Raw genomic sequence first — 17,364 nt, 5'->3', positions numbered from 1 at the left:
AGATTACCACAGAGTCAGTACATTTCATTATATATATACATATATATGACTAAGTGCCGCAAGATCAACATATCTGAGTACATGTGTATATGCAAATATGTCTAATTGTCACAGAATCGGTGTACTTGGGTACATATATAGCTAATTGCCACAGGACCAATATCCTTAAGCACACACACATACACTCATATAGCTACTTGCCACATGCATTTTTGTTTAATTATGTTCTAATGCCAATGAATTACGTCACACAATCATGTATATCATTATAATAAAATTATGTATAGCATTTCTAGATGAACAGAGCACCACATTTTCTGATCATGGTAGCCTATTCACTATCTAAGATGTTAATCATGTTAATGATTATTTGTTCAAATCATTTTTTCTTTTTCTTTTTTTTTGTAATGAAATGTATCTCAAAGTTTTCCTTAAGTAAATTATGTATAATGATTATGTATTCTGATGGTGTATCTTTATATTTTTGTAGCTTGAAGAAAGGCACCAAAATTGGGCCCGAAAGTTTGTAAGAAATGTAAGAAATGTACCAATGAATAAAAACTGAACTCTTGAATACCACTCCTTTGGTGTGCTGTCTCAAACTCAATAGGAACGATATATATAGATGTCTGTGGTGGAAGGAATCAATCTGGGACGTGCACCCACAAAAGCCATTAGTGGATGAGTGCTGTGGTCTTACCTTGATTTACAAGCTATGCTGAGGATAGGCCATCGATACAAAAAATCAGGCAACCCCTTTAACTCTTTGCTAATGGCCACACAGTAACTGCACGGCCATTAACAATCCACAGTCCACTATCCACATTATTCATTTGCAAGTGGCATGGATTTGGGGCTTTGGCCATCAACCTCAAAGTAAAGGAGCCAATTTCAATGAGAAGTCACCAGATCCAATTATTGACTATGCTGGGCACAACTGTATCATCCTGTGAGCAGGGTAAGGTCTGTACAGGATTTCAGCCTCTGAATACAATTAAGAATTATTTATTTACTGACAGCAAATATAGACAATGATAAGGGCGGTGACCTAAAGAACAAAGTAGCAAAGGTGGCATTTGGTTGATTATTGTTTGTGTCCTATAAAGTCAGATTGATGCAACTTTTGGTCAAGTACTTTATGTTACTTTTTATATGACCCTGAAAACATCCTTTAATTGTTTTAAGTATTGTTCACATCTACATCAGGAGTTTCCATTGCAGATTCCATTACATTTAATGGTAAAAATACAGTAGCCTGAAGTTCTATTTTTTTCCAGCAGAACCCTACTACTACTATTATGTCAGCGGAGTCCGCCAGGCCCTAATATTGATATTGTGTTACGAATATGACACTCCAGATGTGAACTGAGACTGTATTAGATTTATATACTGCATAAAGTTATGTATCTTCATTTTAGTTACATATATAAAATATCCAAACCAGGGATGAGCAAATTAATTCTAAATTAAGATTTGTTTTTGTCGTTTCAATTCAGACAAATCTAAAAAAATGGTGCAAACACCAAGCAGTCAAAACTATATACAACTAACCATCCAAGTCAATGTAGTGGAGCCTAAAAGACAATCACACAAAAAACCTATCATAAGTCTACTACACCTAACAGGATGTCCATTAGAAATAAAGTGAGGGGTACCTAATGTCCCAAAGGTGTATTACCTACAGCGTTTCTCATGGGCGGTCTGGTCAAGGTGTTTTCCTTTGTACTGAAAAGAGGTCACGGATTCTCCAGTGCTCCAAATGGCATAGTGGATCTTGGGTTGTGCAATATTTCAGGGGGTCTGACTTATGCTTGTAGTGGTCCAAAGGCTAATGCAGAGTTTAGTGTCAGGTCAACTGTGTGATAAAAGCAGGCTACTGTCCCTACTGTATATATCCCTATCAGTGCTGGGAGGGGGGCTAGTGGTCCCTAGTAACCTAACCACAGAAAACCCGCCTCTATACAGGTGACCCTGTCCGAAACCTTGCTTTAGTAATTGACCTGCACCCTATTAAGTCCCTAGTGTTGCCAGACATGCCATATTTCTTCTCTTATGTACAATTTTCTAGCAATACTCCTTAGGGGACTTCTATATTGGTATAGAAGTCCCCTCACTAGGGAGAGGTTCTGGACAGGGTCATCCTTATCAGGGCAGGTGCTCCCTGGTTAGGTTACTAGGGACTACTAGCCCTCATCCCAGCACTAATAGAGATATATACAGTAGGGACAGTAACCTGCTTTTACCACATCAGAGACAAGTCCCTGAACACATCGTTAGACTTTGGACCACTACCAGCATACATTAGATGATCGCTGGAAAAATTGCAAAGACGTACCGCCTCAATGCCCGGGTTCAGTCCTTTCTGGACTCTGGCCTTTCTCCAATGCATGCTGTGTTCCCTTACCCAATGGACTTCTGGGTAGACAGATTTGAACAGTGGCCCAAACTGTCCTTGTGTGCTCTTGCTGTATAGTCTTGTCCAGCCTCCAGTGTCATCTCAGAAAGGGTTTTCAGCAAGGCAAGTGGTATCATCACACCCAAACTCACAAACCTGTCCTCCATCAGTGTACAAAACATAACATTTTCCAAAATCAATGAGGCATAGAACTGTGATAATTTTTACAACCCTCCGGCTGAGGCTAATGCATCGCTCTGCTATTTCTGAGGGTGGCTATTGATTACTGGTCGCATTATGCCACTGCTGTCTGCCTTACTGTCATCATACTCTATACTATATGGCTGCTGCTAATTCCCCCTTTTGCCACTTTCATTACCCCTACTGCCACTACCGTTACTGCTGCACAGCTGCCACTACTAGGACTGCTACAGTACCTTAACACAGCCGCACACACATCTACTGCCTTGTCTGTTCCATGTTCTGCTGCTACAGCTGACACTACTATTGCGGACAGTTATTGGCCCTACACAACTTATCCTTTCCACATTCACACTGTACTGCTGCTTCTCCCAATCAAAAAGGATAATTTATCCAAGCTCATTTAGAACACGCTACTCCTTCTTCTGACAATTAGCACATTGTATAAATATGGGCAGGCATTCTGTGCATAAACAGGAGCAGTGATTTGCCCCCATTACGTTAAGCCATAATTTTTGACACTTCGTCCCAACAAGTCACTGTTTTTTCCCATAACACTGTGTGTGCTTAAATTCAAATGTTTCTAATATTAATAAGCATCAGTGATGGCCAGTTCGCAGTGTTCGCCGACGAACACATGCGATCTGCCATCTTTATTCCCAAGCCCGGCGATGCAGAGGTAAGTCCTTACCTGTGCCTGCGCCGCGAGCCGCTCTGAAACACATGCGGTCACCGGGAGCAGGCAGTTCCGAGAACACCCTTCATCGGGCTGTTCTCGGAACTGCCTGCTCCCGGGGACCGCATGTGTTTCAGAGCGGCGCAGGCACAGGTAAGGACTTACCTCTGCATCACCGGGCTTGGGAATAAAGATGGCAGGTCGCACGTGTTTGTCGGCGAACACTGCGAACTGGCCATCACTGATAAGCATAATACATGCAATGGCACATTGTGTTTTTAAATGCGTTGTTTTTTAGCACTCAGCAACACACTTACAGTGTCACTCTGACATTATTTGTTACTGCTATCTTATTAAAGACAGTAAAAGGGGAGGGGGACAGAAATTTGAAAAAAAGAGAAATATAAGAGAGAAAATCTAGGAGTCCTAGGAGACCTCAGAGTGTCATATACCAATTTTGAAGCCAATCGGAGCAAATTCGATTCGGGTAGAATCGATTTGGCCAAATACTTTTTTATTTTTTTATTTGCTGAATCAGACTCAAAACGAATTTCAAGAAGTTCATTCATCTCTAATCCAAACTCTTTTAAAAACAAAGTACTGTAAGAATTTACTCTAAGCCTAAAGGCTCTTTCAGACAAGCGTGTCCTGTGCGGAAATTACTCTCCGTGTGTGAGCATGATTACCCGTTATGGACACTTCTCGTTTCTCAGGAGAGCATGGCATTATACTAATTTATAATGCTAAAGTATGTCTCGATGCATGACTTTATTTCTACCAAATTATACTAACAGCATTATTTCAAGATCATGCAGGGACACACAGCATTATAAATCATTAGAATGCTGTGTGCTCCTCAGAAACAAGCAGGATCCAAAATAAGGAATCACGTTCACATACGGAGCGAGATTTCCGCACAGGACATGCTTGTCTGAAACAGCCTTAAAGGGACACTGACAGGCCCAAAAAGCATATTTAGGGGTATATATGACAGTACAGGTCTTATAAAGGGTATTAGAATCATCTAAGTATCCCCCCTGTCCACCTCATAAATACAGTAATCTGAAGTTTTATAACCTGCTTTCCTGGTGTTCAATCTGCCCAAGGGGCGGTGCTTCATATCAACTTGCGCCCAGCCAGCCTCGCCACAACTGCCGTTTGAAGCGCCGCCCAGCTCATCAATATTCACTGAGCTGGGCGGCTACTCTGAAGCGCTGTACTAGTGTCCCCGGCCATCTTCAGCGCATGCGCCCGGCACCCTCACTGGCCGGGATCGCATCGCGCGTCTGCTTTATGCACATGCGGGGGCGCTGCTGTGCCCGGCCCATGCGCATAAAGCAGACGCGCGATGCTATCCAGGCCAGTGAGAGTGCCGGGCACATGCGCATAAAGCAGACGCGCGATGCGATCCCGGCCAGTGAGGGTGCCGGGTGCATGCGCTGAAGATGGCCGGGGACACTAGTACAGCGCTTCAGAGTAGCCGCCCAGCTCAGTGAATATTGATAAGCTGGGCGGCGCTTCAAACGGCAGTTGTGGCGAGGCTGGCTGGGCGCAAGTTGATATGACTATTAACATTTTTCCATTGGTGGATCGGCATTTGCGTATGCTCAGTTGTATGTGTCACACAATTAAGCTGCAAATAAACTGCATGGGAGAAAGGGAAAGCATATAGACACAGGGGCAGATGCACTAAGACTGGCCTTACATATATGATATTTGGAATATCTCCATAAAATTTAAATAGGATTAGAAAGTTGCTTTCTTCTTCTTTTGAATAGTGTTTAGCTGTCTCACATATCACATGGGCAAGAGTTGTATTGTTTTTAGAAGATTGCAAACTTGGTGTTCTAGTTTATTACAACCCCTTTAAAGCAATGCTCCATGGGAAAAGTATGCAAAATAGTTCTTCTCTAAAAGGAATAAAATTACCTTGATAGTGCCACCTATTAGAGGCTACCCTGGAAGTCAATGTTAGACTCCTTCAAGAAGACCTCTTACCAAGGGCAGGCCCAAGCCACTCTGTGCACCCTTGCTCCTCCTGCTTCCTCTGCCAGCCCCTCCCTCCCTCGATTGAAAGGGCCAGGAGAGATGACTATGCAGGAACCTGACCTGTCAATAAGGATTTCGAGGAGCTAGCAGAGAAAGCAGGAGCAAGGGTGCACGGAGTAGCGTGGGCCTGCCCTGCAGGGCACTTAACTGCTCATTTGAATATGGATTAAACATACTTTTTCTCCGAAATGAGGCAACAGATTGCTAAATGAATGGTATCATTACATTCAGCTGAGCTAGCCCCTTCATCTGGGATAAAGAAATCCAGGACACTTCCTTAGCTTTGTATCTAAAATAGCCATGGCAGAGTCACTATTGTTGTTGCCCTCCCCATACCTGGAGAATATGCCCTGCGACTGTCACCCCTGTCTACACCCCTGCAGTCATCTATTAATCTATACACTATCCATTGCCAATAACTATATGTTTCTTATGGTATATACACTCCATAAATTCAAAAATTTTCTTATTTTATACCATCTAGAAAATACAGATTTGCTATCTTAAAATTCAGAAAAAAATCTTTGTACAATATTCTTTTTTTTGCCCTAGTGTAACACCTGTAGATTCTACAGCTGATAAACCATGAAATCATGGATCATTACAGAATTTGAATCAAAAATTTATAATAAATCACAGAACATTCAATCCTGCAACAATTATATAGCAAAAATGTCAAATCATGAGGATATTAAGGCAAGCGTTGGATATTACAAGTGAATAGGAGCTGAGCTGCTGATGGAGTCTTCCGTCCACTATATGCATTCCAGAGCAGTCTGAAACAGCTGGTCGGTGGTGCAGGGCATTGGAGTCCCACCAATTTGATATTGGTGACCTTTCCATCAGAAATGTGGATTGTTGCTTGTGGACCTCAAGGTTCCATATGCACCAGAGAAGGTATAATTCTATAGTAAATCTTCCAGTGAAAAATATTTGTCCCACCTGGGAGTTAGGAACCCAATCGCAGTATTCTGAAAAACAGCAGAAAAAATAGCTTCCATTGTTAAAAAAAAAGTCAATTCCATACTGCCCCACATACCGATTTATGAAATGCACTATTGTGAAGTCAAACATACCAACACAATGACATGAGCTCAATACTGAAGCAAGACAGGCTCCGACTTATTCCATTGCCATTTGTTTACTGTGTGGTGAAGCCGTAGACCAGCTTTATGTAAATCAGTCCGTCATGTTTGTAAGGACTCACCAACCAAGTTCTTTTGTGACACTAATCCCTTCTTACAAAGTCAATGGATTTCTTTTGGATACAATACCTGTAGAAAAGCTAAGGTGCCTTTCCAAAGATGGATTCACGACACACTTCAAAGAATAAATCACAATGATGAGTTTATAGATTGTATCAGTAAGGCCCTCTCACAGTATACACGCTAAAGATATAAGTTGGGAGACAAGACTATTGCCCATTGTGACCATAATAAAAAGTGGCCCAAACTGACAGAAGGCAGGTCTAACCCAAGTAGGTAGTGCCAGCAATACCATATTGCAGCTCAAAATACTGTACCAGAAGAACCAAATACCTCCCAGAAGCTGCCCCACTGTGGTGGCACACCTGCCACGTTCTGTCCTCCTACTCTAGTTGCTTCAGGATGGCAATACAGTTGGAATTAAGAGGGCACTTGTGGCCACCAGCCAGGAACATAAGTGTTTGATGCTCCCAGTGCTAATTAACTTTGGGAGCATCAGATCATTTATTATCTGGCTGGTGGCAGTGACGAGTGCTCAAGCGTCCCCTTGAGCTTCGGCCCACTGGGAAGTTTCCCTTTATAACCTAGGCTGAGTCTATTCCTGCACCCAGCATGCCGAAAGAGTGTATTTTTGGCATTTGCCAGTATGGGCCAGGATGCATCAATATATTTTTTACTATGTAGGCACACAGTAACAACATGTATTCCTGAGAGATCTGGATATGTACAGTATATAGAGGAATACATCGCAGTCTTCTATCGGAGGTATTTGTTGCCAGAATCTTTGATGTATTCCTTCAAAGTAGGCACAGAATAAGATGTGAACAGAGCCTAAAACAGATCAACTAAAGTATTTGGTACAACGGAGTTGCCACCGAGTAAATAGAATTTTAACCAAAAGAAATTAATTGCATTCTAGTTTACGTTTGGTGCATCATGGATGGGGAAAAAGTGGAATAGGTGCTTCATAAATACAGAGTCCCCTCCCCCAAAGCCCTGTAGCAGTTGCCTGGCCTACCTCCACTGAACGTACGACACTTAGTCGTCGAATGGTCCTACTGAAATTGACAGTTGCAGCCAACTCTCATCTAATATATATGGCCCGCTTTAGATTTTTTTGGTATGCAAACTACTTTCCATAATGTGTGATCTCCCAGGCATCCACAATAAAGGAAAACTTTAAAAACCTTTTGACTATATGCTTTCTGTGCAGTACTTTCAGTGAAATAACACTGGGTGAACAGTGCCTATTGCTGAGAAAAAAGTTTCTCTAAAAATGGAGCCACACTTCACATGAGGACATGACTTGAACAATGTATTGAACTTCTAAGTATAGAAAATCCCCAAGTTGTGCCAAAATTTGAGACTCTTTGCTGTTTTCTGACACCCTCACCATTTTCAGAAAAAAGTGGGTGGTGTTTGGGTGGGCTACAGGTGGGACCTACACAGTCTGACACATTCACCAATATATGAGCGAGAAAACTGGTGCAAAATGGACCAAAAATCTACTGAAGCTCCCTTCTGGAACAGATTTAATTTTTTGAAGAATGGTCCTCCTAAGGATAGGCCAAAATTATTAATGTATCTATTAATAATTTTGGCGCACAATACACCAGCTAATTTTCCTATTAAGACTGACGTCAGAAACGTTTCCAGGGTTAGAAAAAAAAACATGTCTGTTTTCTTCCCATAGAGCACCTCACCTCTTAATGGGTCATGCCTAGTATCATAGCTCAGCTCCACAGAAGTAAATAGGGCTGAGCAGGAATACCAGACCTAACCTGTGGCCAGGTGGGGCGCTGTTTTTGGAAAAAAACAGCAATATTTTTCTACTCCTGCACAATACCTTACATAAAGACAAAGTTTACAAGCAAACTTTAATCTTCCTGCAGGCTATGTGTGAATTAAGATCTGTGTGGACCAATCATTTTTCTTCTTTTATACTTCGAAGCAAACATTGTATTTACCGTCTTAGACAAAGCTAAACACAGCTAAACCCCAGGAATTAGATTGTCCATAATCCTTGAAATGGCTACATGTTCACCTCAAAGAAAACCATAGTTTTAAGAGCGAAGCTTGAATAGGCGGAACCTGGTTGATGTATTATGCAGTTTACGGCTTATCCAAGCGACTCTTGTATTGTGGCAGACAACCCTTGCATTATCTGTCATCGGCTTTATAAGCCTGCCAACTGGTAAACACGCAGCTTTTGAAGCCTCTGCATCCATGCAGGATTTCTTCTCTCTGGACAGCTGCTGCTCTAGAGGAAACCTCGGATGGGCAAATTACATTCAAATTTTAATCTCTGAATTTGTCTGCCATACGTAGCAGGAACTCGCTGTTTGCTTTATGCAAAAATGACCAAGTTTGTCATCTCCTGTGTCTCAAAAAATAAGTAATTGGTCGTATTTAAGGCTGCTGACGTTGGTGTTTATTTTGTCATTGGTGCTTTTTTTACCATTAGACTATTGACTTGTTTGTGTAGTAAAGTTTATATTGCTGTTTTTATAATTTATCTGGTTGTACTTTAATGATTAAAAATGCAATATTGGTAAATGAATTTGGCATAGTTTACTAGACATCTAATAACTGCAATGAATAATAGAAAGGATATAGATTAGGAAAGGAAATCCTAGGATATATGAATCCGCCTTAAAGGGAACCTGTCACTATGAAAATTCAGTTCAATCTCCAGGCAGCATGTTACAGTGCAGGGGAAGCTGAGTGGATTGATATATAGGTTTCTGGAAAAAGATTTAGTATAACCTGTAGTTTATTCATCTAAATCTCTGCTAGAGCTAAGGAGTCCAGTGGGTGGTCCTACTCCGTCAAGAGCCCACTGGACTCCTTAGGCCTCATGCACACGGCCGTGGCTGTATTGCGGCCCGCATACAGCAGGTCCGCAATACACGGGCACCGGCCGTGTGCACCCCGCATCATGGATGCAGACCCATTCACTTGAATAGGTCCGCAATCCGTAAGATGCGGTGGGGTGCGGAATGTAAGCACGGATCGGAAGCCCACGGAAGCACTACCGAGCTCTTCCGTGGTGTTTCTGTCCATGCCTCCGCACCGCAAAAAAATAGAACATGTTGTATTTTTTTTTTTTACGGTGCGGACGGATCACTGACCCATTCAAGTTGAATGGGTCTCGATCCGTCCCTGCCGAGGCACAGATGTTGCCCGTGCATTGGGGACCGCAAAGTGCGGTCCCCAATGCACGGAACGGCTGCACAACGGCGGTGTGCATGAGGCCTTAGCTGAGAATGAACAAAGATTTACTTGAATAAAATAGCTTATTCCTACAAAGCTAGATATACATTTGCTCAGCTCTTCTTGTTCTGTAACACTATGCCTGCAGATTGGACTGCACTTTCATGATAACAGATTCCCTTTAAACTGATTTAAAATTCAGATTTTTATTTTTATTTTTATTAGCTTTTGAGGTTTATTTGTCTGTTGCATTTTTCTCAGGTCAGTCAGTAGTCAAAATATTTTTTAATGTGCTGGAAGCTGCTTATCAATTTTGGGCATGCTCTCTAAAATCAGTCCAGTGTCTGCAATTCCCTGTGTAACTGCAGTCTCGTAGTATGCAAATGAGCTCTTTTCAAAAAGAAATGAAAGATGAGCCTGTTATGCCACCAGATGTAAGGTAGCTATACTGTAAGTCAATGTTCGACCTTTTAAACAAGCCTTAAGATATAATTTAGGATTATTTTAGCTAAGCCAGTGCCAAGCTTTGAGAAATAATTTAGGATTATAACTAAACCAGTGCCTAATCTGTAGACAGTTGCTTTGGGGTGATTGTTCTTCATCAGTGCAAAGCAGAAAGAACTTGCTTAACTGAGTAAGAGGCCTTTGTCATGTTATGTGGGGTACTACTTCTCCTTTTTGAGAGCATCTTTGCAACTTTGCACGGTTTGCAACTTTTTTTATGACAAAGAACTATATATCAGAGTCGTGTCCCTGACGTAATGTACATTGTATTATAAAAAGTCAATGAATCAGAATCTTATATCTGACCTGTCATATATTGCAGCGGTCCCCAACCGCCGGGCCACGGCCCAGGACCGGGCCCTGAAAGATTGTTTGCCAAGCCGCGGCAATACAGATGAGCGGAGACGCCAGGCGCATGCGCGCCCGATGCGCACATCACAAACAGCGAGCGGCCGTACAGCGGAAAGTAAGGAGAGCGTTCCTTCCTTCCAAATGTGATGCTGGCCAGCCACTGCCACCAATGAGGAGAGAGTGGGCAGAGGAGGGGAGGGAATGTGGCCACTGTGCCACCAATGATAATTAACCAGAGGACCTTTCATGGGTTTTTAACTAAGTAGCAGGACATGTAGAGCGGTGCCCAGGGATCTCCCTGCACTTACTATTATTCCTGGGCGCAGCTCCATTCGCCCGCTGTGGCCCCCGTTACATTCTCCCGCACTGTATGATAATTACTACTATTGGAACACCAGGGAGGAGACATCAGCTTCTCTCCCTGGGCGTTCCTTCTACCTGGCTGCAGCGCTGTCCAATCACTGCGCAGAGCGTCACAGCCAAGGAGAAAAAAAATCTCGCCTTCTCCCTGGCTGTGACCCTCTGCACAGTGATTAAACAGCGCTACCGCTAGGAAGAAGGAACGCCCAGGAAGAGAAGCTGATGTCTCCTCCCTGGTGTTTCCATAGTAGTAATTAGCATACAACACGGGAGATGGTAATGGGAGCCACAGCGGGCGAACGGAGCAGCACCCAGGTATAATAGTAAGTACAGGGAGATCCCTGGGTGCCGCTCTACATGTCCTGCTACAGTACTTAGTTAATAAAGTATGGACCCATGAAAGGTTCTCTTACAGATACAGGAGGCGGGAGCGGCACCTGAGGGGTTAACTGCCGCCGATCGCAGCTCCCTATCAGTGGTTGGGTGCCGGCGATGTGATTCTGCCGCACCCGCCTCCTGTATCTGTATTAAAGGTTAATTATCATTGGTGGCGCAGTGCACCCCCCCAGTATTAAAAACATTGGTGGCGCAGTGCACCACCCAGTATTAAAATCATTGGTGGCAGTGGCCACAGGGTCCCCTCCCCTCCTCTTCATTGGTGGCAGTGGCAGCTTCTGATCGGAGCCCCAGCAGTGTAATCCAGGGGCTCCGATCAGTTACTATTTCAGCCAGGACGCTACTGAAGCCCTGGCTGCCATGGTAAGCTCCCTGCTGCTGTGTTTACTATGCACAGGGACAGGGACAGGGACAATGTAAAGGGGGGAAATACTTATTAAATAGAAAAAATGTAAATATTAAGTATAAATCACCCCCTTTCACAATTTTACATATAAAATATATAAACAATAAATAAAAAAACATATTACATATCGCCATGTCTGAAAAGTCCAAACTATTAAAATATTTAAAAATGTCCTATGTGGTGAGCAACGTAACAGAAAAATAAAAACCCTAAGCCCGCCCACCCCCTAAGCCCCGCCCCATAACCCCCGTCCCCTTTCCCCCCACCTGGTCCCTGGGAAAATTGTCTTGCATGAAACTGGTCGTTAGTGCAAAAAAGGTTGTGGACCACTGATATATTGTACTGGATTATGTCGAACTGAGAATCATTGCCATATCATCGCTGTCTGCAATCTCTCTGCAAGCTCGGCAGACAGAGAATAAGACATGTACATACTATGCAGGTACATGGTAAAATAGATTTATCTGAGTCATGTGCCTGACTTTACATACCTTTTTTTGTAACCTCTACGATAGGGAATTTTTTTTCTAGAAAATTGTTTAAAATTGTGCAGCTGAAAATTGTCAGCAAGTTTCTTGTCTTCACCAAAACTGATAAAAATTGTCTTGTCTTTCCAAAAATACATTCTCTCCAGTGTGCCTGCATATACCAAACCATTGCCGTCTGTAAACTCCATTTTACTATATTTTTGTTAGCTTTTTTTTTTAACTGAAGAAAATTCTCTGTGATTTTTGTGTCTTCACCAACAGTATTTAAAATTGTTTTGTCTTGTGTTAAAAAAATGAAAATTGTCTTGAAGTTCCTTTTATCCCCAAAATTAATAAAAAAAAACATCTTATCTTTTCTTACAAAAAATCCATTCTCTACTGTGTGCTTGCATATAGCAAACCATCACTGTCTGCAAGCTCAATTTTTTTCCCCCCAAACAGGTCTTGTCCTCCATTATTTCTCCAGAAAAGTTATCCCTTCCTTGTACTCACACATACACTACGTGCAGAATTATTAGGCAAATTAGTATTTTGACCACATCATCCTCTTTATGCATGTTGTCTTACTCCAAGCTGTATAGGCTCGAAAGCCTACTACCAATTAAGCATATTAGGTGATGTGCATCTCTGTAATGAGAAGGGGTGTGGTCTAATGACATCAACACCCTATATCAGGTGTGCATAATTATTAGGCAACTTCCTTTCCTTTGGCAAAATGGGTCAAAAGAAGGACTTGACAGGCTCAGAAAAGGCAAAAATAGTGAGATATTTTGCAGAGGGATGCAGCACTCTTAAAATTGCAAAGCTTCTGAAGCGTGATCATCAAACAATCAAGCGTTTCATTCAAAATAGTCAACAGGGTCGCAAGAAGCGTGTGGAAAAACCAAGGCGCAAAATAACTGCCCATGAACTGAGAAAAGTCAAGCGTGCAGCTGCCAAGATGCCACTTGCCACCAGTTTGGCCATATTTCAGAGCTGCAACATCACTGGAGTGCCCAAAAGCACAAGGTGTGCAATACTCAGAGACATGGCCAAGGTAAGAAAGGCTGAAAGACGACCACCACTGAACAAGACACACAAGCTGAAACGTCAAGACTGGGCCAAGAAATATCTCAAGACTGATTTTTCTAAGGTTTTATGGACTGATGTGTGAGAGTGAGTCTTGATGGGCCAGATGGCTGGATTGGTAAAGGGCAGAGAGCTCCAGTCCGACTCAGACGCCAGCAAGGTGGAGGTGGAGTACTGGTTTGGGCTGGTATCATCAAAGATGAGCTTGTGGGGCCTTTTTGGGTTGAGGATGGAGTCAAGCTCAACTCCCAATCCTACTGCCAGTTTCTGGAAGACACCTTCTTCAAGCAGTGGTACAGGAAGAAGTCTGCAAGGTAAGAAAAACATGATTTTCATGCAGGACAATGCTCCATCACACGCGTCCAAGTACTCCACAACGTGGCTGGCAAGAAAGGGTATAAAAGAAGAAAATCTAATGACATGGCCTCCTTGTTCACCTGATCTGAACCCCATTGAGAACCTGTGGTCCATCATCAAATGTGAGATTTACAAGGAGGGAAAACAGTACACCTCTCTGAACAGTGTCTGGGAGGCTGTGGTTGCTGCTGCACGCAATGTTGATGGTGAACAGATCAAAACACTGACAGAATCCATGGATGGCAGGCTTTTGAGTGTCCTTGCAAAGAAAGGTGGCTATATTGGTCACTGATTTGTTTTTGTTTTGTTTTTGAATGTCATAAATGTATATTTGTGAATGTTGAGATGTTATATTGGTTTCACTGGTAAAAATAAATAATTGAAATGGGTATATATTTGTTTTTTGTTAAGTTGCCTAATAATTATGTACAGTAATAGTCACCTGCACACACAGATATCCCCCTAAAATAGCTAAAACTAAAAACAAACTAAAAACTACTTCCAAAAATATTCAGCTTTGATATTAATGAGTTTTTTGGGTTCATTGAGAACATGGTTGTTGTTCAATAATAAAATTAATCCTCAAAAATACAACTTGCCTAATAATTCTGCACTCCCTGTAGTGGAGAATGTGGGTCAGTCCTTGGCATTGTCACTGTGCGGCAAGGTGCACATAATCGTTAAAACCTGGAACAGCAATTAAGGCTAGGGACAGTACCTGTCTTTAATAGCACACTGGGTCAATGTTTTGCACAGTAGCAATCACATAGCTCCACAGCAACGAGGTCCCATCATATTGACAGCTCCATATTTGTGTCAGCCTAGTTCCCACACCATTTGCTTATCCACCTCCTCCTTAATAGACACTGCTGCTGTCCCCAACAGAAACATGGCAGAGCATTGCTTTCACTTCAACTTTTTCCTTTCATATTGTAAACTGAAACATTTCCATGCTGTTTTAGAAAGGTGAGCCTGGGCAAGAGAAGCCACGCAGTGGATCAGTTGTGCATAAAGCAGCAAATTTCCCACTGGATGTCTCTCCGCCAACTAACACATTCTACATGCACGGAGCACATGATAAATTTAGTGGTGAAATGCTTTTTAAAAAAAGTATTGTGGTTTGCAGAAGATGCTGGCCATGGACCTTCAGCAGTTTTTATGTGACTAAGAACGCATTGACAGAATGGTCTGACTTTGATCAATCATGTTCCAACTCACTGGAATTCCACATTGCATATGCTGGAGCATCTTTACGAGGAGCGTAAAGCGGTACATGATTATATCAGCATGTTATTTAGAACTCAGGCAGGGTAGTTCATCAGGGATGTGTATCGCATACTGATGACCTTCAAAGAGGCCATCAGATTTGTCAGTAGAGAAAACAGTGGCATCAACTATGTCACCCCCTTGATATTTGTATCAGAACAAATATTTGCACTGCTGCAACAAGATATGGTGGAAGAAGAACAGCTTCCACATCTTGCTGACCACACTGTTGCTGTTGAGGACCCAGAAAGATGAAGTCCCATGGAGGAGAAAAGGGCACTACCACTGGAGGAAAAAAGTTGGTGATGCAGGAGGACAAGGCTGATAAGGATGATGACAATGGCCATGACCATTATCTTGGCCACGCTGGAGAGCATGGCAAGAAGCATGCTGGCTACTGGAAAGCGATGCTTTTAGACCCTTTCTATCAAAGCAAAATGGGGGAATGTTTTCCTGATTTCAAATGGGAGGAAAAGTTGTTGTATTGCCAGGATACACTTTGTGCTCATCTTACTGGAGCTTATCTTCAAGCAGATGCCTGCCTCCCACATGTCTGACTAGGAAGAGGCCCTTCTCCACCCCCAGTTAAGTCACCAACCCTCGGTCTTCTCTGCTACAAGTAGCAGAAGCTTCAGCAGCACTGTCAGCAGCCAATTCAGGTTTATGAACATGATAGAGAAGGTTTTTTCAAGTGCTGTATGAAGCTGATGCACATTTGCAAACAGATATGCCTGCCTGAACAACCAGGTTCATTCTTACCTGGACTGTACCCTTTCTCCTGCATATACACTATTCCCTGACTCCATGGACTTATGGGAAAGCTGATTTAAATAGTGGCCAGAACTGGCCCAGTTTGCTATAGGTGTTCTGTCTTGTCTAGCCTCCAGTGTACTGTCAGAGAGGGTATTCAGTGTGGCATCATCATAGCCAAGCAGACATAACGGTAGTGTAAGTACATGAGGCTCAGGCCAATGCATAAATATGGCATTGAGGCTATTTATCCCCAGCTCAATAATGTCACTGCTGATGTCTGCCTTTCCTGCTGCTGCCGCCACATCTTCTACTTCCCCTACTGTAACTACTACTACCGTACATCTCCTGCCTTGTGTTGTTACTGCTGTTGGTACATACCTCTATGCAGCTGTACATCTCCTGTCCATCATGTTTTATACTATACTGCTGCTGGTCCCCAAAAAAAAAAATACTTTTTGGATGCTTGTTCAAAACAAGCCACTGTTTCTTCCGATATTAACATATGTGTGTATTAATGGGAGCAAGAATCTGCCACCATTAAGGCATAATTTTTGTATATTTTGTTCAGAACAAGCCACTACTTCCTCCAATACCACTGTGTGTATAGTCAATTTTCAGGCCAATTGGAGCACTTCTGAATTTGGGTAGAACCGATTTGGACCTGAATTGCACTTTTTCTGACTGATTTGTTAGAATAGGTCCCGAAACGAATTTCAAGAAATTCATCTCTACAATAAATGTAACAATATATGAAAGAATGTATACTTTTTATTTTATTTTTATTTTATTTATATGCCCAAAAATACCCCATCAAAGTCAAGTAGATCAAAACATAAATTTTTTATGAATTTTGAAAACTAGAAAGTTGTTATGGTTTATGAGTGCGGACACCACTCTCTGTATCCTTATTGGGTCCTATGTACCCGCTATAGCTATGCCCATGGCATGGTAGATAGAGTGCCGTATTCTCTCTTTCCATGGTCACATACTAGTTGAATTGTCTACACACTGCCATATACTAGAAAAGGCCCATGATGATGAAGAACCTACACGTTGCTATACTGTATTTTTCCATTTTTAGCTGTATTTTTAGCATATTATTCTTTTACATAGTTTCTGCTCCTTGGAATTTGGGAAGGAGCTGATATATTACTTGTTTTAGAATTTTGTTTTAAACTTGGATTGCTGCTGGAATTAAACGTTTGAAACATGTCTTTCATTTACAGGGCAGTACCAATGTTTCTCAGACTCCATTTGTCCAAATGTCAAGTAAGTATTTTCTTCATGAATATAAATCAAAATATGTCTAGTCCCTGGCAAAAAACGGTCCTTGAAATGTTCTTTATTTAATTTCATTTTTATGAGTACAATCTTTTTTTACTTTTTTAAAGAGTAACTCAACTTTTATTAAACTTTAGTTAAAAATGTTCTAAATGGCCTAAAAATTATGTTTCTGTTATACTTTATTAACTAATTTGTAAGTGAAATACATTATTTAAAGAGTAAAACTTTAAAAAATTAAGAGGGATACTAAAAAGAGTATTCAATTTATTAAAACTTTTTCCTAAAAATAACTTTATTAACTACTTTGTAAGTGAAATACATTATTTAAAGAGTCAAATCTTAAAAGTGTAAGGGTTAAAGTTTAAAAGAGTATTAAACTTAAATAAAAAAAT

The 17,364-nt window shown here is 41.7% G+C and overlaps 1 protein-coding gene across 1 annotated transcript in view; it reads left to right on the top strand.

Moving 5' to 3' along the window:
• The window catches only part of C2H11orf53 (chromosome 2 C11orf53 homolog), a 107,551-nt gene that overhangs the window by 83,458 nt on the left and 6,729 nt on the right, over positions 1–17,364 (top strand). The window contains exon 3 of the mRNA XM_044278442.1: positions 16,915–16,957. Coding sequence (XP_044134377.1) covers positions 16,915–16,957 — 43 coding nt within the window. The remainder of the gene's footprint in view (positions 1–16,914; positions 16,958–17,364) is intronic.

The sequence above is a fragment of the Bufo gargarizans genome, chromosome 2 (genome assembly GCF_014858855.1).
Source record: "Bufo gargarizans isolate SCDJY-AF-19 chromosome 2, ASM1485885v1, whole genome shotgun sequence".
In the NCBI taxonomy this organism is placed as follows: Eukaryota; Metazoa; Chordata; class Amphibia; order Anura; family Bufonidae; genus Bufo; species Bufo gargarizans.
The sequence above is the reverse complement of the archived record's forward strand: the minus strand, read 5'-3'. Positions and strand labels throughout refer to the sequence as shown.